The following is a 23,357-nucleotide window of genomic DNA, read 5'->3' as shown; positions in this document are numbered from 1 at the left end:
TGGCTCGTGTGTATGAAAGCGCATTTATTTATTTCAACAACATAATCCATTCATTTCCACGTTTTAAGAAGAGCATAGGTAAACTAAAGTAGTCTTAATTAATAGTAGCATATACATTATCATCATCTTCATACATAAGTAGTTTATCAAATCATATTATTACCTACACATTACAGCACATATTTTATGCATAATTGCTTATCCTCAATCAAATGTGTGGCGTGGTGTAACAGTTCTATATAAGTATTTAATCGTATTCATCATCAGTTTAATACCCCGGATGATGGGGAGGGAATGCATGGAGAAAATGTGAGACGACAGCAAAATCCTGCCCGTCGTCAGTCAGTATATAGACGTTGGTGGTAGGAATATCGGTCGAATGGAGGAGAAGGAGGAGCAGCAGCATTGGCTGACAAAAGGTAGCTCACCTCCTCCTCCCTCCATCCCCCTCACCTTCAAATGCGTTGCGTGATACAACAAGTTTGTCGGAGTTTGTTATAGATTTATAAAGATTCTCAAAAATTTTCCACTAAAAACGAACGACACAACAGTCGACATATTTACTAAACTAAACACTTAGTAATTTATGTAGTATGTATATTTTATATCATGTAGTCATTAGGATTTTTGCTTAACCATAAACAATAATGTCAGTGGTGGAATACATGATTAAGCAAGTAAACTTAATTATACATTCTAGACAGACAGTAATGTATACAGTAGTAGTGTGTAAAGTATGTGTATGTATATTATGTTGTATATATTATTATATTTATGTTTAGTTCCGTGGTTTTTACCCCAATTTTACAAGGGGTTCGTCAGAAATAGAGGGGAGCGGCGGCGGTGACGACGGCGACAACGATGATTATGACAGGGCGACATTATTTACAACAATTAGGCGTTGATCGAGGAGCTTGATCTGCGTCTGTTATTCTTCGGCCCTGGGCGGTACCTTGAGCGCTAGTTTGCTCTCCTTTGGGTAGTTTCTTGGCTGTTTAGAGAAACAAAATATATTAGGAAATCGTTCACATTAATTATTTTTATTTATTTAACAAATTATTGTTTTTGGCAAATATCTTCAATCAGTTCAATCAAAAGAAGTAACCAACCAATCGCAAGGAAAATGTCCGTTACATTCATCGCTGTCTTTGCCGATGTTTCCATAAATAAAAGTCCATTTTCATCCGCATATGCATACGCCTCGTCGTGATCCACCATTCTTTTTGCTGCTAAATCTGACTTGTTCCCAGCCAACGCGATCACAATGTTGGGAGATGCCTGCCTCTGAAGCTCCTTAACCCACGTTTTAGCCCTGGCGAAAGTTTCCTGAATTGCAAAAAAATGTTAACATTTGATGACAAAATATCCATCCATTCAATCAAACTGTACAAAAAAATATCCATCGATAAAAATATATACGCCCCTTCCAATAATACACGCAGTTTGCAGGATTTTCAAAATTAAATAGTTTTCTACCTGATTGGTTATGTCATAGACGACAATGGCTGCCTGGGCTCCTCTATAGTACATCGGGGCTAAGGAGTGATACCGTTCCTGTCCCGCTGTGTCCCAAATTTCGAATTTTACGGTGATATCATCTAGCATTACGGTTTGTGTGAGGAAAGCCGCTGGAAAAAGTAAGTAAACCAGTTGATTATTGCACATTACTAATGCTGGATACACAAATTCCACATATACGCTATTAATTAATGCATGTTCACCCCAACCCAGCCCAGGCCCACCCTGATAATCACGGGGAATAGTTAATTACAAAATTAGCAACACCCACTTGTGATTTTGAGCATTACACGATGGCTAATAATTTGTCCTCTATGATAATGCACTCACCTCCTATCGTGCTCTCTTGATACTCATGGAACTGGCCTTTGACGAAGCGAAGGACTAAACTGGACTTTCCCACGGCCGACTCCCCCAGAAGAACCAACTTGAACTGACAAACTTTATTTTGAGGAGCACCATTGTTGGATCGGGTCGCGGCAGGTTGCTGTTGCTGCTGCTGCTGGTTCGTCGCACTTCCAGGCGCTGCACGATTCGCCATTACACCAAAAAATTCACTATTTATCAGATTCTTTTCTTTTGAAGGACTAGTCGCAGTTGGTGATAGTGAGTGAGACCACAAAATAAATATAAAGTTGAAGATGATCAATTTCTCTCTCTCTGCTGTGTGATCTTCGTCCTAGAACACTTCCACCACCACCGTGTACCACCACCAGCACTTTTTGAAAACCAAGAATCAAAACTGTCAGCCTGCTGCTCCTGCCTGCGTATAGATATATATGAGTCACATATAGTAAAGTACAAATACTGAATGATAAGACGAGCCCTATGAAACTGTCGTCACGATAGACGGCTTCGAGTGCGAGTTATCCTCCACGAGGGGAGTCTTGGTCACTGGACGGTCCAACCATGGCGTCGTCAGAACAATCCCATCACAGTTCACAAGCAGAGTCTTGTAAAGTTGACAACATCAGCTGTGAAGCCTGGTACAAGGCAGATTTTGCGTAAACCAGTCGCGCTCTCTTGCGTCCCATGCGCGTGTCTTGTCCCTTTCTCGCGCGAGGGCGAGCGGTTTCACTAACGAGCAAACTCTCTGTCCAACCAAACCACCAATCCACGTGCTGCTGCTGATGTATAGAAATCTTTCTCGCCGTTAGTTTTTTAACAATTCAAATAGAATTATTCAATTTAAATGACAATAATTTGTCATTAGTATTATTTAGGAACTGCTTCGTTTTTTTTAATCACCACCCCCACTATTTGACTGACTTAATGATGAAGCCATTTTTGCCCTTGTCCGAAAAAACGAGGATGGAGATGGAGGGGATTTATCCATTTTTTACTACCACCCAAAACGAGCTCTTGACCGCGGTATTTCTCATGCCCGAATTTATCGACGACAAGAAACAACAAATCTTCCAGGTCCTACGCACCATCGAATCGTAAGTTCTTCATGAAAATCGACTTGTAATTTAAGTTAAACCACAATTAAATCCAGATTAGTTATTGTGGATTGTATGTATTGTACTGTATAATACTTGGACGTATTTGTAATATAATGTCATAATTTTGGCTAACACAGGCGTGTGTCTGCAGAACTGGGGAAATTAAGGTCCAAGCCGAAACGGGCTACTAAATTTTGTATGTGCATGAAGAGACTCATCCTAAAGCTGAAAACAGCGTTGGACTCGCTTCCGGACTATGAGCAGTTACAGGCTTATCCAACATTATCCCTAATTTGTACTTATTTCATTGACACGATCCTCTCCTCGTCGCTGTATGTAATTATATCAATTTCTATCACTATAAAATTCGAACAGTCTCGGTTTGATTTTTAATTTTTTTCGTATATTTTGCAGAGCGGATCAAAGCTTACCAAAGTTCGTTTCTTCTAATTTGTCCAGCTTCTTGAAAACTCTTTTCAATCACGACTTGGAGTATGTCTTGGATGTCCTTGTGTGTTCTAATGTTTTTGAGGATTCCGAGTCAAAGAAGGGTGTTGGATATTACATGCTCACCGAGTCAATCATGGACGGTCACTTGTATACACACGATATATCTTCATTTGCAAAGTACCTCGCTATTCTGTCCTTTATTAACGAGAACACGGATGATCATACCGGGATTGTGAAAAATACATTGCAAGAGTTGAATTCGTCCAAGAGCGCGACCTTACCTCGACCAAACGATATGCGTGCTCATCTTAAAGAAAAGTACAACATTAGTTTGGGTAAGAGGGTGACTTGGATGGAAATCATGACAGGCATAAAGCAAAGGAAAATTTCAAATGTAAGATTAAAATTATCAAATTTTGAATTGCCAATTCTCATTTCCTTACCTTTATTACTTTCATTATTGTTCCACAGGTGACACGAAGGCAACGCCTAATCGTGGTCTCAGGAAAGCCGCATAATGGTGACCAGAAAAAGAAAAAACGCGATATGGCAGATGAAATAAACGAAGACCTGCGTGTTGCGCCTAATAAGTCTACTTTGAATGATGGCAACGAGACTTCCACCTCAATGTTCTTTATCGATCGTGGCGAACAAGGTGATGGAGATGATTACCAAGTGTCATCCACAATAGTCGACTCTGCTCAATACGACCAAGAAGAACGACTGAGCCAAAAACCTTCCACCTCATCACAAATGACTAACAAGTACTCCACATCACCAATGAAATCCAGTGGGTACAGTCTACTCCCAGCGTGGAATGATATGGATGAAGGTGACAAAGTTATACAACCCCCACTACTATCTCTTTCTCTCAACCAAAGTCCAACATCAAATCGCCATAAAAGTTTAAACGTGGGGAATAATAAGGAAACATACGAAAATGGACTTCCCATACTTTCGCCGCGAGCAGATTTTATAGATACCAATGAGACTAGTAGCAGTAAAAGTACTCCCACCAGGTCGGCACGTACAACATCTCCAAGAAAAATTTGTGCTGTTACTACATTTCCAGCTCAGGTCGACTCAGATTCGGAATCGGATCTAGAAGTAGTGTTTGAAGCTACTGCCCCTCCGAAAAAGAAATCAATTGGTCCAAGCTCTACCTCAAAAAGTGGTCAGTCGTTGAAAGATGTAGAGAACGACAGTGATGACAACGACGAGTCCGATGGTTCAGACGAGTCGCGAGATTTCGCTCCTAGCGAATCCGGTGAGGATGAAATTCCACATTATTCTCCTACGGATTTTGGACACCGTTACGAGGATGATCCGGTGATGTTGGACAATGAAGAGAATCACCACTCGGAAGAAGAAGAAGACACGACAAATAACCTTCCGGTTGGTTCCAATGATGATGCACTAGAAAGTCTAGAGGTGCAATCCACCACCAGCACAGTTTCTTTAAAAGTTAAGAGTCGTGGTAAACAAAGAAAATCCAAAGCGATCATCGACTCTGACTCGGATGATGGGGGCATGGCGGAATTGCATAATGCGACTTCCGCTACTACCAATGATAATAATGTGCAAGTTACTTCAAGCGCATACAAAGGAAAAACTGGTGAACAAAGTCAATTAAAAGAGTGGAATGAAAGTAGCCCAGAAAAGAAGCAAAAAATATCTTTGTCCGACGGCGAAGCTGATGATGGTGACGCTGAAAACAAAGATAGCAGTCAACTTGTATCTTCCCCAACTCTTAGTCGTCGACCTGGTTCTGTGATCATGATCAGTCCTTCTAGAAAAGATGTAAATTCCGTGTCTTCATCGCCAACCGCAAAGGTGGAACAAAGTCCTCCCGCCCCTCGTAGAATGCGGACGCGGTCAGGATCTGCAGAAAAGAATGAGGCGGAATTAACTAGTCGCAGTACTATCAAACGAGCAAATAATCTAAGTCCATTGAAGGAAGACGAGGAAATTGTTATACCTCCGACCCGAGGGAGAAAGCCCATTGTTGATAAAGGGTCTCCAGTTAATACAAATGGTGGAGGAAACGCGACGAGGGGCCGGAAAAAACCTGTTGCATCACAAAAGAAAGTTGTTCCCCTACCAGAAGTGATAAATGAGGATGACACCATTCCTCCGAAACGAACACGAAGAGGTGGGAAAGTAGGTCAAGCTGCATCAGAGCCCTCAAGCCCTAAGAATGCAGCTGAAACCGAAACTGCTGCTAAACGGGGACCTCAGAAGAAGCTCGCCCCACGCGTCATAGTCACCCCAACTAGAACAACTCGGTCTACCCTCAATCGGACTCGAGGAGTGAAGAAGACGACGACGGCATGAAAGAATTATGAAAATTAGTAATTGATTTTCTAATGCAAAATGCAACTCAAGGTGCTCCGACTGGCAAATATTCACCAAAATATTCATTAAAATTGTTACTTATTCAATACACTATTATTTATTGTAAATAGTAGACACTTATTGGGGTTCTAATTTTTGTATGTACCGACGGACACATCTTGAAAAACCTACACGATATATATGAATTATGAATCACCTATTTATGAGATCTGCTTGACATAATGTAACTTTACTATGCACGAGAATTTTTTAGAGTTGCGTACAAAAGAGTACAGATACTCTGGATATATGAAATAGAGCTAATAGGGTGATTCATGAAAATAAATAGTAGTTATTTATCATCATTACTGTGGCCCATTATTATTGTTCTATTAGTAGTTTTAGTGTCAAAATGCTTTAAAGCGACTAAAGTGAGTGCATGGCTCCGCACCAGTTTTCATTCTCGAGTGTGTTTATAAATGTATCTCTGTCTGTGGTGTTTGTTTACTTTATGAGCAGCCGACTCTATTTTTTTTGGAATTAGAACTTGAATTATTTGCATTATTACATTAGAAAGAATGGCCGGCTCATTAAGTGAGGCAGCGAAGGCCCTGGTGGACGAATTTAAGCGAAACCGACTAACCGAACTGGGCCTCGAAGTTGTCGAGTCCATGGCCTCGCAATTCCAAACGGATCTTGAATCAAGATTCTTGATACCGAAGTGGATGTTCGAAATGTAAGTGTAGGAAATATTTAGAGATATTTTATGACATGTGTAAGGAAAGTCATATGGCAGTCAATTTCTGAGCTGATCAATTTCATGAAAATTCAGGAACTGAGGACCGTGTCACGAGCGCTTGAAAAAGCAACCAAACGTGTTCTCCACATCCTCCAACGCATTCATTTGGAGGCTGAATCTGATGAAAAGAGTAAGTGCCGTCCAGGATTTTAGATGTCATAATTGTGCAATTTAACTTATCATACTATTATGCACATAGTTTTTTATGTATTTTTTATAGTGCCTATCCATTTTGCATTACATGTGCAGCTACTAAACTTGGGGAGACAGGGATGGACCTAATTAATAATTAAGGACGTAGTTCCTATCCTCGCACAGATAGGGCAAAAATTGCCACCCAGCGAGTACTACAAATATGCCGACTTTTTCCGATTCAATGTCATCAAGAGTGTATTTGCCATTGGCCTTTCTAAATTTCTTCTGGACGGCTTATTTGCTACCGTCCAGTTTGTGGCGTCAATTCTACAAAGTATGATGGTCACACTGAAATATTAATATTTTAGAATTAAGGTAAACTAAATACGCTTATTGTTCCAATGGTATTATAGTTCCCACTGCTGAGACACGTAAAAGTGGAGGCATTTTTCTCGAGTGGGAGGAATATTTGGAGGTTGGTGTACTTCGATAACCTCAAAATGACCTTCATCTAATTTACAATTCTTAACAAATAACATATGTGGCGACGCTCATTAATAGGTCATGCAAATTACGTATTTATAGGGTATGATTGACGTTGGACAAGAATTAGCCCGTCTAGCAAAAAACTGTGTTATATTAGGTATGATTAGCACACTACCTTCATTGTTTTAGGTACGATTAATATTTATTATAAAATAAAATTTGTGCATGATAAACGTATCTAGACAATTACGGTCTGGTTGGGAAGATTCACAGCTATATTTCCACTCTCACCTTCGGCTTCAGTGGTATGAACTTTAAGAACGACGGACTACGAAGAAGATTCGATTCCTTGAAGTGAGTACTTTCTCTTGACTAGTTAATCTTTGATGTTGATGGCAAACTCTAACAATATGACAAGTAAATTCATTAATATTTTAATTTTTCCGATAACAGATATGACTCGAAGGCCATTGAAGAAGTAGTGTACGATTTAAAGATGCAAAAAAGTGCTGCCAAAAGCAACTCTTAGGACATTATGAGTTAGTTCGAATAGCATGCTCCGCAAGTATTTAATAACCATTATTCTTTTCCATTACATTTGCACATAATTTTTTATTAAATTGTGAAGATTCAAAATTATTCCAAGAGTTATTTCTTTGACTAGAAAACCGTTTCTATTCTATGATAAGACACTTACAGTACAATGGCATACACCGTTCATTTGTTATTGTCATTATTGCTTAGCGTCCTTGATAATCCGACTAAGAATAAGCTGCATGAGTTTAAAAGATTGATCATCCTCCAGAACCTACAAAAATCGTACATGTAATATTTTTAATTCACTAAATGTTGTATACACGAAAACCCACGCACAATGTCAAAGTTTTCCATGAACTCGGGACATCTCTCGCTTATCTGTATATTATTACAGAAGAGAGAATATTACATTTTAATTTCTTAGACCAATCTCCGCAGTCGAATGTATTTACACATTTATGTATGAGTATGACATACCTTGTCATTAAGAAACCCGATTTTGAGCACCACCCCCTCTTCCTTGTGGCTGGACGGCATCCCATGGTCCATGTGTACGTCACCCAAGGAGTCTCCCAGCAGTAAAGCATTCCGGCGGCTTTGAAGTTCGGCAAAATAAGTAGAATGCCTTAAAGCATTCTCGTTTTTATTGAACCTGTATGGTCACAGTCAAGGTTTTAACTTGATACTAATACTAATATTAGCGTCACAGTAATCCCCAAATGTAAAAACCTTGGGTCACAGTGATCACATGCAAATACTAATTGTTTTAATAGTCATAAACTGTTTGTCCATACATGTGAATGAGTGGTTTTTGGAAAGATGTGACCCGGTCACACTCGTCAAAGTCCATGTAGTTGGACACAACTTTAATGTTTGGAAAATGAACTTGTTCACGTTCCAGAACACTTTCCAAAATGTTTCCAACACCAGCGGAAAATATCAGGACTGGAATCCTATGCATATTCAACATGGAGAGCACTTCCTTCGCCCCGTCCCTGTTTTTAAAATACTCCTATAAAACCCATCAATTTATCCACTACCACTATATAACTCATGTCGGATTATGTCATACCTAAGAAATGCTCGAGATTTCAAAACCATTTCCTTGATTTGACTTTTTGTAACTCGATATTCTACCAGCACATTTTGAGACTGCGTGTACCTTGAAAATATACATCACAATTCACAATCCAACATGAGACAGTTGTAGTCCTCATGTTTTGGTTCCCAGATTATAATTATGTACATGTTGGTTTCATTGGAATATAAAATATTATACCATTCGATCATGAGGGGAATTCTGAAATGCACCAGAAACCAAACAAAAAAATAAGTTGAAGAGTTTATCTCTGTTAAAATTCCTATCTTGACTTTGTATGCCTGTGTCTAAATAGTAAATGCATACTCACTTTTGTTGAAGGGTCATCTCATGATCCACTTCTATCGGATAATATTTGTCTCTTAACGCGTTCGTTTTTCGACGAAACTCCTCCTCCACAAGGGAACTGTTATCCACAATCCCTGCAAAATGCATACGTAGTCTTGATATAAGTACATGTGTAACAAATCATGATGTCAAAAAAAACTTACCATGGCATGTGTCACAGCGAAGGCCATCTGGGGTCTTAAACTTTGTCAGCGTATGATCAAAATCTGTAATGACCTAAAACGTACAGGGAGCATGTAGTAAACTCTAAATTTGCACATTTATAGTCGAAGATGGGAAAAGTACAGCACAATTTTTAGGATGTTGTCACCTGCAAACAATCCGGACCACCTTCGACCAAACGTTCCAGTTTCTTCTCTACATTTTCCGGATCACGAATCTTTAGCTTTTCAGGAAAATCGAGTCCAATTTTAATCTGAAAGAGTGGCAAAGGTATACGATTAATTTGCTTCATTAATCTCAATAAGACTGTATTAGTAATTAGTATATACTCACCTCAGCAAGGATGCTTTGTAGCATTTGGATGGATGAATTGATGAGATGCTGAAATAATTTTATCCTAAACTGCAATGACATAAACTGAAACGACGTATTTAGATATGTGAAATTCGCCGTATGCACTGTGGAAATCACTAATATGAAAAGGCTCAAAACATTTTACTTTGCAATTCAATGTTCAAAATCACCATCCTTAATATAAAAACATCATATTGTGTCTTCAATACATCGCAATCCCCCGGTTCATCAAATCCCTTGCACTTTGCAACTGTACTTTTAGTGTCATTGTGCTCCAGTTTCGCATATGCGAAAGGATGTATACATCCTTTCGCAGTAGACATTCCTCGAGAACCATTTATTATTAAATACTTATTTATGGTCAGTATTTTCATACCTCCATTCATTCCTGCACACAAAACGATAAAAACGGAAATTCTCATCCAGGGGACATTTATACATAAATATACCAACTTCACCTGGTTTGTATGCAAAATATTTCACACATTAGGAATTAATTATCACCATGAGCGGTCGTATTTAGTGTGTCAATTATCATCTCGAAACTCATAATCGACTATATTATCCTTATTTCATCCATTCTTGGTGAGCAATTTAGTCCGTTCCATAAATGCATGGCTAAATTTTGATCCTGTACCGTACCGTAAGGTGCAGCTTCTCAAAAGTGTATTCTAGAAGGAAGGAAGCTGCAGATGCATCTTTTTATATTTATGTTTCTATGCATTAGCATAAACGGTCAGCGTCAGTGTAGTTAATAAATGAAGTAGTGATAATTAACGATGAATCATTATTAATCCTAAGTCGCTGTGCGGTTATCACTTCTTCGGCCCCCTTTTCAGACATCCCCACACATACACAACAATGCTAGAATAACATCTCAAATGGCCTACCAAAATATGTAATATGTCCAAAAGTAGAATATTTGGCTCTCCTATCTGTTTTATCTAAGTACTGCTAGTACCTCCCTGATTCTGTTATTACGTATGTATACTACCTTAATTTTTGACTGAAACGGAGGATATATTATGTATGCATGGACTATATCAGACAGCTTCTGGGTACATCATTTTGTCTGCAAATGTTTTAATAACTGGTCCACCTGAACTACACAATCTTACATTTATTTGACAGACCCATCTCAATCAGTTTAAAAACTACTCGTCATTCGTCTGTGTGTGTGTGTTATTATTTTCTAATCGGGCAACCTCAGGATAGAATAATCCATCATGAGCAGAATAGTTATTCCATGGAAAACGCTATTGACCAACCCCCAGTGACTGGCACATTACATAGATAACATAAATTTGGTTTAATACACTTCAGAGAACAGAATCATGCGAATTCCACAATTTCAAAACAATATTCTCGTTGTAAATGGCGTCATTATTGTTGTTTGGCTCCAGCTTTGCTCCCAAGTGGCCGCCGTCTCAAATCCGTTGTGGATACTAGAAACAAAGAGTAATAAATTGCTATATGTGATAGCAGCGAGACAAATTCTGACTTACGATCAGCACCAAAATCTGCTTAGCTATAACTTTCCCTGAAAATTTACTCAATTTCAGACACGTTTTGCTACAATCCGAATCTGGGCTGTGGTCCAGCAAACTGGCCAGAAACATGTCACACCGGTCGACACCAGTCCCCCATCGACATCCAGGCCCCCAAAGTCAGCATTTACAAACGGTGGACTCACTTTACCTTCAACCAGCCCTACACCTCCAGTCAGTCCACTTTCTACGCCAGGAACACTGGCCACTCCTGTACAGCCCCCTAACCACTTACTTACTTCCATAATACGTAGATATTGAGTACTAATTGTTGTTGAGCAGTTCAGGCGCAGTTTGAGGAGGGGGTGACCCCGTCGTCTTCCCTGACCGTGGGAGGAGCCATGCTGAGCGAAGATTATCGTTTCGGCCAACTCCATTTCCACTGGGGATCAGAACACACGGTCAATGGGCTCAGGTATGTAGCTGTTACATAAATGCATATGGTGAATAAACGCATGTTTGCATAAATCCGTGGCCAATAGAGGCATGCTGCAAGGCCTCACTTGATTTGAACCCCTTAATAATCTATCAGATATCCCTTGGAGCTCCACATTGTTCACTACAACACCATCAAGTATCACAGCCTCATGGACGCAATATCTGCTGAGAATGATCCCACAGCACTGGCAGTTTTCGCTATTTTCTTCCAGGTTTGGCCATGTCTCAAGTAATTTGTAGCATGTGCCCTTATACTTCAACGCGATGCTTCACAGGTGGGCGAGGAGAACCCAGCTCTGGAACCTTTGGTGCGAGCGGCGACGCGTTCGATGGAGGTTCAAGATGAGTACACCCACTACTCCACCCCAATCAACGTCGAGCACCTGCTTCCTGAAAAGCTGAGCTTTGTGCGCTACTCTGGCTCCTTGACGACCCCACCCTGCACGGAGAACGTGGTGTGGACCGTCTTTCGGCACCCCGTCACCATTTCTAGTCGACAGGTTGGTGAAGAACTGAACCGAATACTTTTCGTACGTAGGAGGGACTAGCCAGCCCTGGTTCTCAATTTTCATATCCTGTGCAGATTAAAACGTTTCAGCGGGTTCGGAATGACGATGGCGAGTTGTACACAAACTACCGACCCACCCAGCCGGTGAATGGGAGGAGGGTGGAGACCTATGGGGTCCCAGGCTTGCGACAATTAGCCTTCGTCACCCACAACAAGGGCGGAATTGCGATCTGGTGGGATCGCCTCGTCGATATTCTGAGCAGTCTCCTCCAATTCACACAACGCCAGCTCAGTTCACAGGTCGCATTCTGGCGCCAGGCTTTGGAAAATGCCCTCCATATGTTCTCATCGTCTAGCATCTCACTTCCCTTCACGGACCTCCACCTGCTATTCTAGTATCGATTCGAGTCAGTCACATAACAGATCCGTCATGAATGTTTAATATGTAAATACGTGTGCATGATCATCAATCATAGCGTTGGACATAAAGTACTTTGCATGGCGCCGGTGTTTCTAGGTTCGGCCGTAACTCAACCTTGTGTGTCCATGTGTCTGTCTACAAATTCCACAAATTCACACTTTTACATAAATTGCTTGTGCGTCACGATTTTACTAACGTAGAATTTAAATAATAAGTTACATAATACATAATAAATAATTGAATACCTCTCCTGCCCTCACATGACCTTATTCTCTTTGTTCCAGGAAATATGTCAGATTGGTGGTCATACGTTATTTTTTAGGCAAAATTATTCAGATTTTTTATTCTTCTAAAAACAGGCATAAACAGAGGGCAGATATGTAGTTTCAATTTTGTCATTTGATGACGACCGACGCTGAAACTTTGTGGGCGCTTTCGCTGACTCGTATTTATCACAAAGATTTCAAAATATTTTCAAATACATATTTCTAGGTTTTAAGAGATATTTATAAATATTTTCGATATGTATTATTCATCCTCTCAAATTGAGAGTCTCAATTCAGGTTTAAACTAGTTGTATACTTTAATTTATGTAGGACAACCAGAACCGTTTATATGTGGGAGCTGTTGGCCGCCCTGAGAAGGGCGTTTCCAGAGCACACGACGAGGACGTCGCTCCCTCGTGCTCCACACGGGCGGGCCCCCACTCGCGCCCGAAGGCGTCCGCGGACGTCTACCTCCCGCCGACCGAGAAAACCCTGCCCACGTCGCCGCCTCTGCAACCGCGTTCCCCATGGGGGCTCGTCTTACCTTCGCCTTACGAGGTGGGAGCGCACCCGTAAATCGGCCCCCATTAAGGCTTCGAACTCGGGAACCCGGCCAACCCCAAGGGGAGTGCAAGCTAAAGAGTCCGGTCACCCAAGGGTTGGAGGTAGAGAGCCCCTCTCACTTGCCTAGCGCCACCACGCATTTTGGCAAGCCCCGTCGGCTCCCCACCCGGTGAGTCTGCTTAGTGGGCGGAGTGTTGGAGGGGGAACTTCCCGTAAGGCTCTCCCCTTACAGCATTGCTCCCCCGGACCACCCCTCCAACGGGAAGAGAGTCGGATCACCGGCCGAAGCCAGTGGTGGGCCCGACTCCCCAGAGAGGCAGGGCGGCCCAAGGGCGCAGCTGTAATGGGGAGCTCACCCAGGGACATGTCCGTCCCCCGCGAGCTCCGCCCGCAGACTGACAAAAAATTCTGGTGCAGCTCCTTTTATACCCTCTGGTGGGCGGTGAAAGTGGTGAAAGTCCTGCAATACCTATCTATGTTATAGTCAAAGGCATGTGTTATACGGCTGACACGCGCATAACCGCTTATCAACTAGTTACATACACACGCATACCTGCACATGTGTCATAGCTATACATGCGTATAGCCACTTATCAGCGATAAGTTATCACACACACGTAGGTATCACACATACATATGTTATAGGCTATAGCATGTGAGATAAGCCGCTATAACTAATCTCACGCGGCTATTCTCACGTGTTTACAGTTATTTACGAATAATTCAATTAATTATTTCGACGTCGTTAGCGTTGGGTAAATGTCGATTCTGATAGTTTTTTGGTCGCTGATATCGAATCTGAGGTCAGTTTTTCGATTGGAACATCGTGAGAAGGGGCACATGGCCAATTAATTATGTTAAAATAACACAAAATTATTAAGCTACAAATATAAGGCTGGATTTTGTATGAACTTCTAATTTAGAAGTTGACATAAATTCATGTAACTCTTGTCAATCAGAGCGTCCCATCACTGCATCTGCCACCTTGTGATAATTTTTGGAATAATCTACATGCCAACTGCATCTTCTTCGCCTCCTCACTCTTCGTCCACTCAAGTTAGTCACCATTTTGTTCTTTTCTCCTCACCGAAGAAGAAAACTGCCTCTAGTAAAACAAAAATTGATATCGAAGCGTTGGTTATCTTTCTACGAGCCTGTCGAAAAAAAATTGAAGGAACATAAAACTTGAAAGAAGGTTTGCTAGGGAAAGGAAGAAACTAATACTCGGTGTAGGTCAAAATGCTAAAAAATTATTCATCAGTTTGTAACTGGAGTGGAGTTAAATATCACCATTTCTTTTCTTTCTTGTTTTAGGAACAAGTACGACGACTGATTACGCCGAAATGTTGCTTGATAAGGATTTGGGCAGCCTCGAGTGGTGCTATCCGGATCGTCCATTGATGATCAATAGGAAGTACTCGTACAAATTGCTCAATATGCACAGCCCAGACAATTTTTCAATCATTGTGGTGGATCAGACTTCCGTGGTGATTCGAAGGCAGATTAAGGAGGCAATGGATCTTCATTTGCACAACATTGCCGGTTGTGCACCGGTTGCCTGTCTGAAGGACGGACTTCCTGTAACTGTCAAATTTGAGGACGGGTATGATCATGAATGGGATTTATGTCATTGCTAATAAGCATACGATTACGAACATAATGAATCTATTTTGTATATTTCATAGGAAATTTCACCGAGCAGAGGTCAATTTAGTTGAAGAGAAGGGCGTGATTGTGTATATTGATGGATTCAAGGAGTGGATATTTTGATCTCGGCTGATTCCATATATCCAACGTCGACTGAATTTTTGAGACTTCCAAAGCTTTCGTTAATGTGCCGTCTTGCTCAAGTTGTCCCACTTGAGGAACAGGAAAAGTGGAAAAAGTATGACTACAAGTCGCTGTTCCAAGGAAAGAATACATCAGTGTTCTCAATTTCTCTAATTGACTGTAGAGTCTCTGAAGTTTGGCTCACGTGTGACAAGAAGGATGTTGCCAACATCATGTTGGCTTTGAAATGGTTATGAATTTGGGTTTAACCTGATTTTGTTCCGCAAAGTGCCACCAATGATGAAGGTAAAATATTCCCAATTCATTAACGTAATATTGATCCACCTCAATTAATTTTGCTAATAAATCTGATTGTGCGATATTACTATTGGATTAGATATATATATATATTAATATATTGTATTTTTTTTACATAATTTAGGGCCACAAATGCTTGGAAAGTAAGGTTGCCGCGGGTAGTTGCACTACCCGGTTGGGTACTACCCGGCTAATGTGAGCCGGGTACACTACCCGACTTGGGTACCCGATCTGGGTACTCGGCCAATTACCCGACCCGGTCGGGTACCCGGCGTTTTAATTGGTTTTTAACTAAACATACACGAACTATGCAAATTTTAATAAGAAGTTAATGCGACTTAAGTGAAGTAAATAATTCATTTATGTATTTCATTCCCCGTCTGCGCGCCAACCGAGGAGGATTTGCTCTTGCACGAGCTCTCCTAAATTTATTTATATTATATTAATTTTAACTAAATTTAATTGGTAATAACATTAATTTTAATTGGCAATGTGCGAAAATCGTTCTTTATCAAGCTGGTCAACTATTCCAGTCAAAATTTGTTTATTAATTCTTTATTTTAATGTGTTTTTTTACAATCTGAATTACCACGCGGCCTATGTCCCTCACTCCTCAGTTGGTTGGGGAATCAAAAATTGGTTTGTATTTCAAAATTTAGTTGGTTTTTTGTGCATTTTTCCAACACAATTTATAATTTAAGTAAGTTATTAATTAAAATTTGTCAATTGGTTAAATATTGGATTATCTTATATGTATCTAAATTTTACAAACATTACTAGTCTTGGTATGCAACCAACATAGTCGCGCCAGTAGGTAGCGAGTTAGTTTTGTTTTGTTCATCTAGTTAAATTTATAATTTGACGTCGTTGACGGTAGTAGTAATGGCTTAAATAGGATGTAAGCTCACGAAAATAGGCTAGTGTGCTATGCTAAATTCATTTTTGTGCATTCCCTAGTACTAGTAAATGAGGATAATAAAGGCTATTATTATTATTATTATTATGTAGCATGTACTACAAATTTTAGGGTAATATTTGTGCAATTCTCTGATGTTAATTTGAGAAAAATTAATTTTTACATAAGATGTAGCTAAAAAAATTCACCAAACATTAAAGAATAGATTAAAAACAATCAATAATTGGTAAGTTAGTATTAAGATTATAGAATTTCTACATGATGTTAACTCCGTAGATCAGCACAAATTTGCCCAGCTTTGCAAATCATTAGTATGAGGAGCTGATAACAACTTTTTTAAAAATAATATTGACGTAATATAAAGAAAAATTAGATTTCAGCAGTTGCGATAAATTAATGAGTTGAGTTGTATGGAGAGAGTTAAAGAAACTACTTAAAAATAAGTCATAGTATGCCCCAAAATGGGAAAATAAAACTAAGTGGTTACCCAACCGGGTACCCGGCTGGGTAATTGCAAATACCCGGCTTCTCTGGGTACCCGGTTTTGGAAAGTTTGGGTAATTGTAGATACCCGGCCTCATCCGGGTACCCGGATTTTTGGGAAAAATGGCCGGGTAGCCGGGTAATTGGGTACCCAACCCGGTACCCGCGGCAACCTTATTGGAAAGTATCCTCGATATGATTACAGTGATTGGATTGGACAGAAAATCGGAGTCTTTGAGACAAAGGTTTCAAAAGTGGGATCGAATTTCAAAGTTCATCTTCAGCTTCATTCATCTAATTAAATAAATAAATTGCATATGATCTCCTTCACGCGTATCTCCGATTTATCTATTTGGAATTAAACGTCTAATATTTAATCAGCATGGACAATAATGGAAGCTGTTGATTCTGGATTGTTGAAGTATGACTCTACTTCTAAAGACGACGTAAGTAATATTACTCCCCAGTTACTACGAACTTCGTAGTACGAAGTGAAGACTACACTTAACTCACACTATACAAACATAAAGTTATTCTATTCGTACCTTCTTATCATTCTATTATTTGTGTTATTAATAATGTGTACGGTTCTTAAAGGCCAAGGACTTTTCAAAGGATATTGGTGATGCTGTTCTTCTTGCGTATGGCGAGGACGAAACGAATTATTGAGCTACAATTTTTCAAAAGTGAAGAGTTGGATGAATACTTGGTGAAGCTGGTATACTACGGAGATTTTGTCAATGTTCAGGAAAAAAAAGACGTAAGTTTTAATGGTAGAAATTCAGGGTGCTTAAACATTTTTCCTGGTAGAAATTCTAATCAACTATGATGACATAGTTCACTCATTTAATCGTCATGAACAATGTTTTAGATGTTCAAGATTCCGAATGAACTGAATCAGCAACACCCTGCTACTTAATTGAACTATTGGCGGACCCAAGCAAAGTTTCTTCAGATGAAACCACCAAGGTCAAATTATTGGAGTTGGTTGTAGAAAAATCATTAGTCATGCAAATTTCATGGATGACGTAGATTCCTGAGAAATTCGAAAGTAAAACCTACAGTGCGGATTCCATATAGGCCGAGTCAGGGACAGAGTTCTAAATTTTTCTTTTTAAATTAGCCGACATAATATTACCAAACTCCGTGGATAGTTAAATGCTTGTTAGATTTTCTATTATTTGGCATCAAATCCTTTAACATCTTGCACTTCCATAGCGTGTGCTATCCAGATGTGGTTTTTAGCCTTCATATGGAAATAACAACCGATGACCCCCACCGGTCAACCACTGGACCGATGTCGCCCATCTTCGAACTCGTTTCCTAACTTTGTCCAATATGCATATGATGAAAATTTCAAGTCAATCGCTCAACTCGTTCGAGAGTTATCGAAAGACAGACGGACATGACAATTACATAAGCCCTGGTTCGGGCTAAAAATTAATTCTTAATTCTACTAATTTAACCAAATTTTCCTGATTAGCCTGGAAAACTGGGCCTCAAAGTTCGGCGGCCCGCTGTTCGAATTCGGCCGTAACGTGGTCAACGAATTAATTCGTTGACCACATTACGGCCGGACCCTAAAAGGAAACGAATTGATTCATCCTGATGGCGCATAGTCTCTCCTCAGACGGACGGCTTGTTGGCTGCTCCCTGGCTGAACCGACCTCAAACAGACTTGAAGTACCTTGGTAACGGGTCCCTTGAGAATGAATCAAGTCGAGGAATCACGCAACTTTCTCGTTGGTTGTAATTTTTTCTGGTCACAGACCAAAGTCGGGTTAAAGCACTACAATCATGGCGAGGTCAAAAAAGGAGCTGAAGAAGGAGAGAGCCAAAGAGAGGAACAACTCAGTGACGGGAGTGGAGAAAAAGAAGGTCGAAAAGAAGGTTGTCACTTTTGAACCCTTCGCCATCCGAATTATCAACACTATCACGTACCAGCAAACAAGGCTCACGGTGAGTCCTGCAGATGCTCATATAACTCAGGACCAACCTTTGACTAATTTCAATTTCAATGTAAAATACTCCCCCTGATTATTTAGATCACCAAGAAATTCAAGGTGGCTGACATTCACGAGGCGTACGCCCCATTTGAGAGCCACCCAGAATACTACCTGTGGCAGGACATGTATGAAACGAAAGTTGACATAAATTTTGATTTTGTCCAAGTGTCACAGTTTCATTTATGACTCGTTTGATACTGTTATTGTGCAGGTACGGAAAGAACTTGGATCTGAATAGAACGGTGGTGGAGGTACTGATGAGTCCAAGTATTTTCTATACAAGCAGTGGCCACATAGGTGTTCCGTGTCTTGGGCGATATTGGAAAGTCGTATACGGCAATTCTGGTGCTTTCTTAAAAAAAACTGGGATTGGTGCCTCGTATCTTATATTAATGCTGATTAGTTGAAAATTTGCAGTCGGAAAAATTTGAAATTTGGCATGAACATGCGTGAATATATTCTTAATCATAATATAACATCAATTCCCGTTTGGATCGCTATGAATTTTTCAGGAAAAATCAAATGTCACCCCTATTCCGTTTGGTTTTTGTTTTTTCCTAAAAAATTCATAGCGATCCAAACGGGAATTGATGTTATATTATGATTAAGAATATATTCACGCATGTTCATGCCAAATTTCAAATTTTTCCGACTGCAAATTTTCAACTAATCAGCATTAATATAAGATACGAGGCACCAATCCCAGTTTTTTTAAAGAAAGCACCAGAATTGCCGTATACGACTTTCCAATATCGCCCAAGACACGGAGAACAGCTGAGTGGCCAACAATTAGATCGTTCGTGTAACTTTTATGGGATGACGTATTATTTTGTAGAATGGACTCGTGGGAGGAGATGAAACCGTGGAATTTGATGGGATTGGGAAGGAGCCTGTGATCATCCTTGTGTTTCGCGACGGCTTTGAAAATGACATTCCACCCACGCTCAATCCTCTCCAACGGAAAGCTGTAACAGGGCTGTGCAGGAACTACTAAACAATTCCTCCGTTTTTTTCGCAAAATTTTTGTACAAACGGTTGCAATCATTTCTTAAGTCAGAACGTCGCATTTTACGAAAGATTCAGCAAATCTTTCGTAATAAATATATAATAAGTAAATCGAGAAATTGTTAACGTCATTTTGTTATTAATAGCACGATCTGCTTTTACTAATTAAGTTGGTGATTTGTATGATAAGTTACATGATACTAACAATAATTTGGATATTGGGGCAGTGAGTAATGATAAAGTAATGGAAGTTCACGGAGAATTTGGTCTCTTGAGCAGGGCTTATCAGAGTGGATTCGGAGTAGTATCACTGACCACTGGGAGATGAGACTTGTAGGGCAGGTACGTGTTGAACGTGTACACAAAGTTTTCACGAAGAGGGCCGCATGGAATTCGTTCCACCTGAATTTGCAAAACCCGTATTGTAAATTCTAACACATATTTCTAACTGAGCAATTATCGACCTTAAATATGTAATCAATTTTCGTGTTCTTACATGCATCAGCTCCCATGCCTTGTTTCGAAATTCGACCTGTTCAGACATGTTATTGCGTTATTATTATTGGTTTGGACGACGCTGATATGCACATGCAATATGTATGTACAGATTAACTAAAAAGCTGTATGGACCTTTTTCTCTGAGATAAACTCCCAGTGCTGTTTTTTAATGTGATCACAAATTTTCCTGAGACACACGGCAGAATTGTAGTCAATTAGATGCTTCATCTTGTCGATTTTCCGTGGTAATCCGTACAGATATAAGAGCTCTTTGACTTCTCGTTGCAATTTGGCTAGATCGTTGTTCGGCTTGACTTCTGTGTGCCAATGTAAAAATAATAATTGCCACGAATAAAATGAACGAATTTGGAATAAAATGCATTTCAAATTGTGGACAAATGCATGCCTGGAATTGGATCCCCTTGAAGATTATGCACGTTTATCTCTTCCAGTTTTTGAAGAAAAGTGTCGCTCAGATGAACAATGCAATGGGCAAACGGAAGTTTTGCTAGGCAGTTTCCGATCGAAGCCAGATAGTCAATGGCTCGCTATAGATAAAAATTTAACAAGATATGGCACGGGCTAAGTTAAAATTCTCGACGGGTTTATGTAAGTGCTGCAATGTACGCGTATGTATACCTTGATTCTCCCTTGATTTTCCGTCACCTTGATTTTGCCCTTCATCTTGGGTGGTGGATTGACCATGAGATGAAGAGGTTGCAGAGTTGTGAGCGTTCTTCTCCGTGTCCTTTCTTCCTCGTTGGGACGCGTGATCTTCCACCTTGTGGCGACAAATGGCAAATTTCCCTTGTACGGGGAGGCAGAAGGAAGTGGGGGCAGAGGACGGTCCCACTCCGCAAATCCAAGCTCTATGTATACATCAATATCAAAGTTATTTGGAACATATGTCGCGATGAGATTGTTCAACCATGACTTACTCCTCGTTCCAGCCGATTCGATGCCAAACCCCCTTCGCGCCTGGTCCAGGATAGTTTTCTCTTTTGGCACCGGAATATTGTCGCTTTGGAAGTAAAGATCTTCCACGGCCCTGCAAACAGAACATACATTTTTTAATACTTCATGTGATCTTGGGTGACAAGAACTGAACACATTTCTTCCCTCACCGGATGGTATGATACATCTCAAAGATGAGCAGGCCGGAAAAGAAGACCTTCTCTCGAAGAGAATATCCCGTGAGGTCAATCTCTTCCGACTCCTTCTTCGGACGGAGACTTCTGGACCGTTCCACTTCCTCCTGAGCTCGGAGTTCTTCCAAAGCTCTGGCTTGCTCGTCCGAAAGTGGCCACGTGTCTACTTTGTCATATTTGTAGGGTTGATGGAGTCGTTCCAACGCTTGTGTTCGCTGTTCTTTGGTCTTTTGTTTGCCGCCACTGTTCTTATAATTGCTGGTACGACTGTCCCCCTGCGCCTGAGCAGAATTGTTACAGTCATCCGATTTAAACGGAATTGGGTCTAGGAGGAAAAGAGTGAAAAATATAACTTGATTTTTTATTTGTTTGTAAACTTGCCTCTTTGTGCGTTAGTAATATTGGGTTTAATACATAACCTTACCTTGCAAAGCGCCCTTCTCTCTGGCCAGCTTTGGGCTGCCCATGGCTAACATAAAATGCGGAAAGGACCATCCTTTCTCTTCGTCCAGTGGGATCCTTCGCAACACTTCGATTATTTCCTGCTTCGGAATAGTGACGCCCAACTCGCGAACCGGTGTGGCAAGTTCGTTCATAATGTCACAGATTTTCTTCCCAGTGGCCAATGTGGTTTTGATTTTAATTATAGTGTTCAACTGTAAATGAATTAGGTTAGTCCATTCGGTTAGAAATATTTAGTCAGATTGCAAATGAATGAATGAATCATTGGGAGAAATATTTAATATATAATACCTTCGCCTCGTCCAACTCGATGAGCCAGCCAGGAAAGATGAGTTTCTGGTGACCCACACGGATCTTGCCCATGACGTTCCCAGCCCCTTCATGGAGATGACTTTCAGTGTGGACTGCACGGACAAATGAGAAAAAAACAGACAAATGAAGCAATGATTTTGATAAATAATTTGCGACGTACTTAATTGCATGAAATAATTTATGTGAAGTAAGGGCATGATCCAAACAAAAGTGTCAGTTGGTTTACGGCCTGGAAAAAATGCATTGTACATGTATTGAAATTTTGACAACTTATAAATATATGTATGTTAGATGTAGCTAGATATCATTATAATTGTCCACTAGGCCAAACACTCCATCCGTGTCAATAGATGGAAGATTTTTTCCCAAACTGTGACGGGTTTTACCGTAGAAGTTTCTTATTTTCGTCATGACCTTTAACGTTCGATAACTATGAAGGGTCGGGAGATTGACTCGCTGCCAGCGCAATATTTTTGCGATATTCACTTTCATTTGGATCATGCCCTTATCTTATCTTTGGCTCACCAATCCGCTCCGCCTCTTCACTGGGCTCCATAAAGGGAAACTGTATCCCTTTCGGGGGTGGATTCTTGGGGAAGGCGAGTGATGGCCGTTTATTTCCGCTACCTGGAGCAAGGGTTCCACGCGTGGTGTCCTGTGCTCCTTTGCCCAAAGAACCATATTTGACGTCTTTTGGGGGCTGGTCAAAATTCACGGCGCATCCTTGCTCACCACTCTTGGCTGCCTTGTCACTCTGGCCATGTGCAGGAACGAGGAATGTTTGCAGAAATCATTTATTTACAATTGTAATAGCCAAGTTGTTATATAGTGAGCGAACTTACCATTGCGACGTATTGGTCGATGAGTTGTGACCGAGTTCTGCTTGTAAATAGTTAAAATAATAGATACGATGACTGAGAATTTAGAAAATAGTACTAACTTTATCTATATTTACTGCTGATTTAAAAATAAATATTCGAATTTCGACTCGTTCGACCATGATTCTTCTACACAAGAAGGAAAAAAAT

The 23,357-nt window shown here is 40.4% G+C and overlaps 7 protein-coding genes across 13 annotated transcripts; 4 read left to right on the top strand and 3 right to left on the bottom strand.

Annotated features, from left to right (window-relative positions):
- Positions 1–4: 4 nt before the first annotated feature.
- On the bottom strand, positions 5–2,305 carry LOC110854801 (ras-related protein Rab-5B). Its single transcript, XM_022103251.2, has 4 exons — positions 1,849–2,305; positions 1,477–1,628; positions 1,110–1,326; positions 5–991 (listed from the first exon to the last, which is right to left on the bottom strand). Exons 1-4 carry the CDS (start codon positions 2,057–2,059, stop codon positions 882–884), a joined length of 690 nt encoding a protein of 229 aa, XP_021958943.1. The 5' UTR covers positions 2,060–2,305; the 3' UTR covers positions 5–881.
- Positions 2,306–2,555: 250 nt separating this feature from the next.
- Positions 2,556–6,113, top strand: LOC110858754. Of its 2 annotated transcripts, XM_022107629.2 has the most exons (5): positions 2,556–2,670; positions 2,742–2,960; positions 3,101–3,295; positions 3,378–3,807; positions 3,885–6,113. In XM_022107629.2, the coding sequence occupies exons 2-5, from the start codon at positions 2,791–2,793 to the stop codon at positions 5,745–5,747; spliced, it is 2,658 nt and encodes an 885-aa protein (XP_021963321.1). In that variant the 5' UTR covers positions 2,556–2,670; positions 2,742–2,790; the 3' UTR covers positions 5,748–6,113. The 2 variants fall into 2 exon arrangements, with proteins under 2 accessions (XP_021963321.1, XP_021963313.1); XM_022107621.2 differs by having other exon boundaries at positions 2,628–2,960.
- Positions 6,114–6,325: 212 nt separating this feature from the next.
- LOC110856565 (translin-like) lies at positions 6,326–7,696 on the top strand. The gene is made up of 8 exons (XM_035844851.1): positions 6,326–6,483; positions 6,528–6,676; positions 6,746–6,753; positions 6,865–7,015; positions 7,095–7,156; positions 7,267–7,324; positions 7,410–7,521; positions 7,621–7,696. The coding sequence occupies exons 1-8, from the start codon at positions 6,326–6,328 to the stop codon at positions 7,694–7,696; spliced, it is 774 nt and encodes a 257-aa protein (XP_035700744.1).
- An 11-nt stretch (positions 7,697–7,707) lies between these two features.
- LOC110856554 (cytosolic 5'-nucleotidase 3) lies at positions 7,708–9,895 on the bottom strand. Its single transcript, XM_022105042.2, has 10 exons — positions 9,647–9,895; positions 9,462–9,566; positions 9,295–9,367; positions 9,114–9,225; positions 8,984–9,004; positions 8,777–8,866; positions 8,499–8,699; positions 8,182–8,356; positions 8,041–8,082; positions 7,708–7,975 (listed from the first exon to the last, which is right to left on the bottom strand). The coding sequence occupies exons 1-10, from the start codon at positions 9,725–9,727 to the stop codon at positions 7,901–7,903; spliced, it is 975 nt and encodes a 324-aa protein (XP_021960734.1). The 5' UTR covers positions 9,728–9,895; the 3' UTR covers positions 7,708–7,900.
- A 32-nt stretch (positions 9,896–9,927) lies between these two features.
- LOC110845265 (carbonic anhydrase 1) lies at positions 9,928–12,840 on the top strand. Its single transcript, XM_022091658.2, has 6 exons — positions 9,928–11,125; positions 11,230–11,427; positions 11,497–11,629; positions 11,747–11,864; positions 11,928–12,152; positions 12,236–12,840. The coding sequence occupies exons 1-6, from the start codon at positions 11,002–11,004 to the stop codon at positions 12,554–12,556; spliced, it is 1,119 nt and encodes a 372-aa protein (XP_021947350.1). The 5' UTR covers positions 9,928–11,001; the 3' UTR covers positions 12,557–12,840.
- A 1,639-nt stretch (positions 12,841–14,479) lies between these two features.
- LOC110842213 (cytochrome b5 domain-containing protein 1) lies at positions 14,480–20,020 on the top strand. Of its 5 annotated transcripts, none has more exons than XR_004836644.1 (10): positions 14,480–14,640; positions 14,726–15,014; positions 15,097–15,296; positions 15,366–15,487; positions 15,624–17,344; positions 17,496–17,658; positions 17,770–18,857; positions 18,944–19,029; positions 19,116–19,155; positions 19,740–20,020. XR_004836644.1 is itself a non-coding variant. In XM_035858015.1 (10 exons), the coding sequence occupies exons 7-10, from the start codon at positions 18,696–18,698 to the stop codon at positions 19,896–19,898; spliced, it is 447 nt and encodes a 148-aa protein (XP_035713908.1). In that variant the 5' UTR covers positions 14,480–14,640; positions 14,726–15,014; positions 15,097–15,487; positions 15,624–15,642; positions 17,104–17,344; positions 17,496–17,658; positions 17,770–18,695; the 3' UTR covers positions 19,899–20,020. The 5 variants fall into 5 exon arrangements, 3 of the variants coding, with proteins under 3 accessions (XP_035713908.1, XP_035713913.1, XP_035713900.1); XR_004836646.1 differs by having other exon boundaries at positions 15,097–15,487; positions 17,770–17,867; positions 18,518–18,857; XM_035858015.1 differs by having other exon boundaries at positions 15,097–15,487; positions 15,624–15,642; positions 17,104–17,344.
- Positions 20,021–20,033: 13 nt separating this feature from the next.
- Positions 20,034–23,279, bottom strand: LOC110845256. Of its 2 annotated transcripts, XM_035857980.1 has the most exons (11): positions 23,172–23,279; positions 22,855–23,083; positions 22,309–22,421; positions 21,980–22,211; positions 21,532–21,880; positions 21,346–21,455; positions 21,047–21,276; positions 20,814–20,955; positions 20,540–20,724; positions 20,406–20,441; positions 20,037–20,311 (listed from the first exon to the last, which is right to left on the bottom strand). In XM_035857980.1, the coding sequence occupies exons 1-11, from the start codon at positions 23,172–23,174 to the stop codon at positions 20,195–20,197; spliced, it is 1,746 nt and encodes a 581-aa protein (XP_035713873.1). In that variant the 5' UTR covers positions 23,175–23,279; the 3' UTR covers positions 20,037–20,194. The 2 variants fall into 2 exon arrangements, with proteins under 2 accessions (XP_021947339.2, XP_035713873.1); XM_022091647.2 differs by having other exon boundaries at positions 20,034–20,441.
- Positions 23,280–23,357: the final 78 nt, after the last annotated feature.

This window comes from Folsomia candida, unplaced genomic scaffold (genome assembly GCF_002217175.1).
Source record: "Folsomia candida strain VU population unplaced genomic scaffold, ASM221717v1 Fcan01_Sc001, whole genome shotgun sequence".
NCBI classification, from domain to species: domain Eukaryota; kingdom Metazoa; phylum Arthropoda; class Collembola; order Entomobryomorpha; family Isotomidae; genus Folsomia; species Folsomia candida.
The sequence above is the reverse complement of the archived record's forward strand: the minus strand, read 5'-3'. Positions and strand labels throughout refer to the sequence as shown.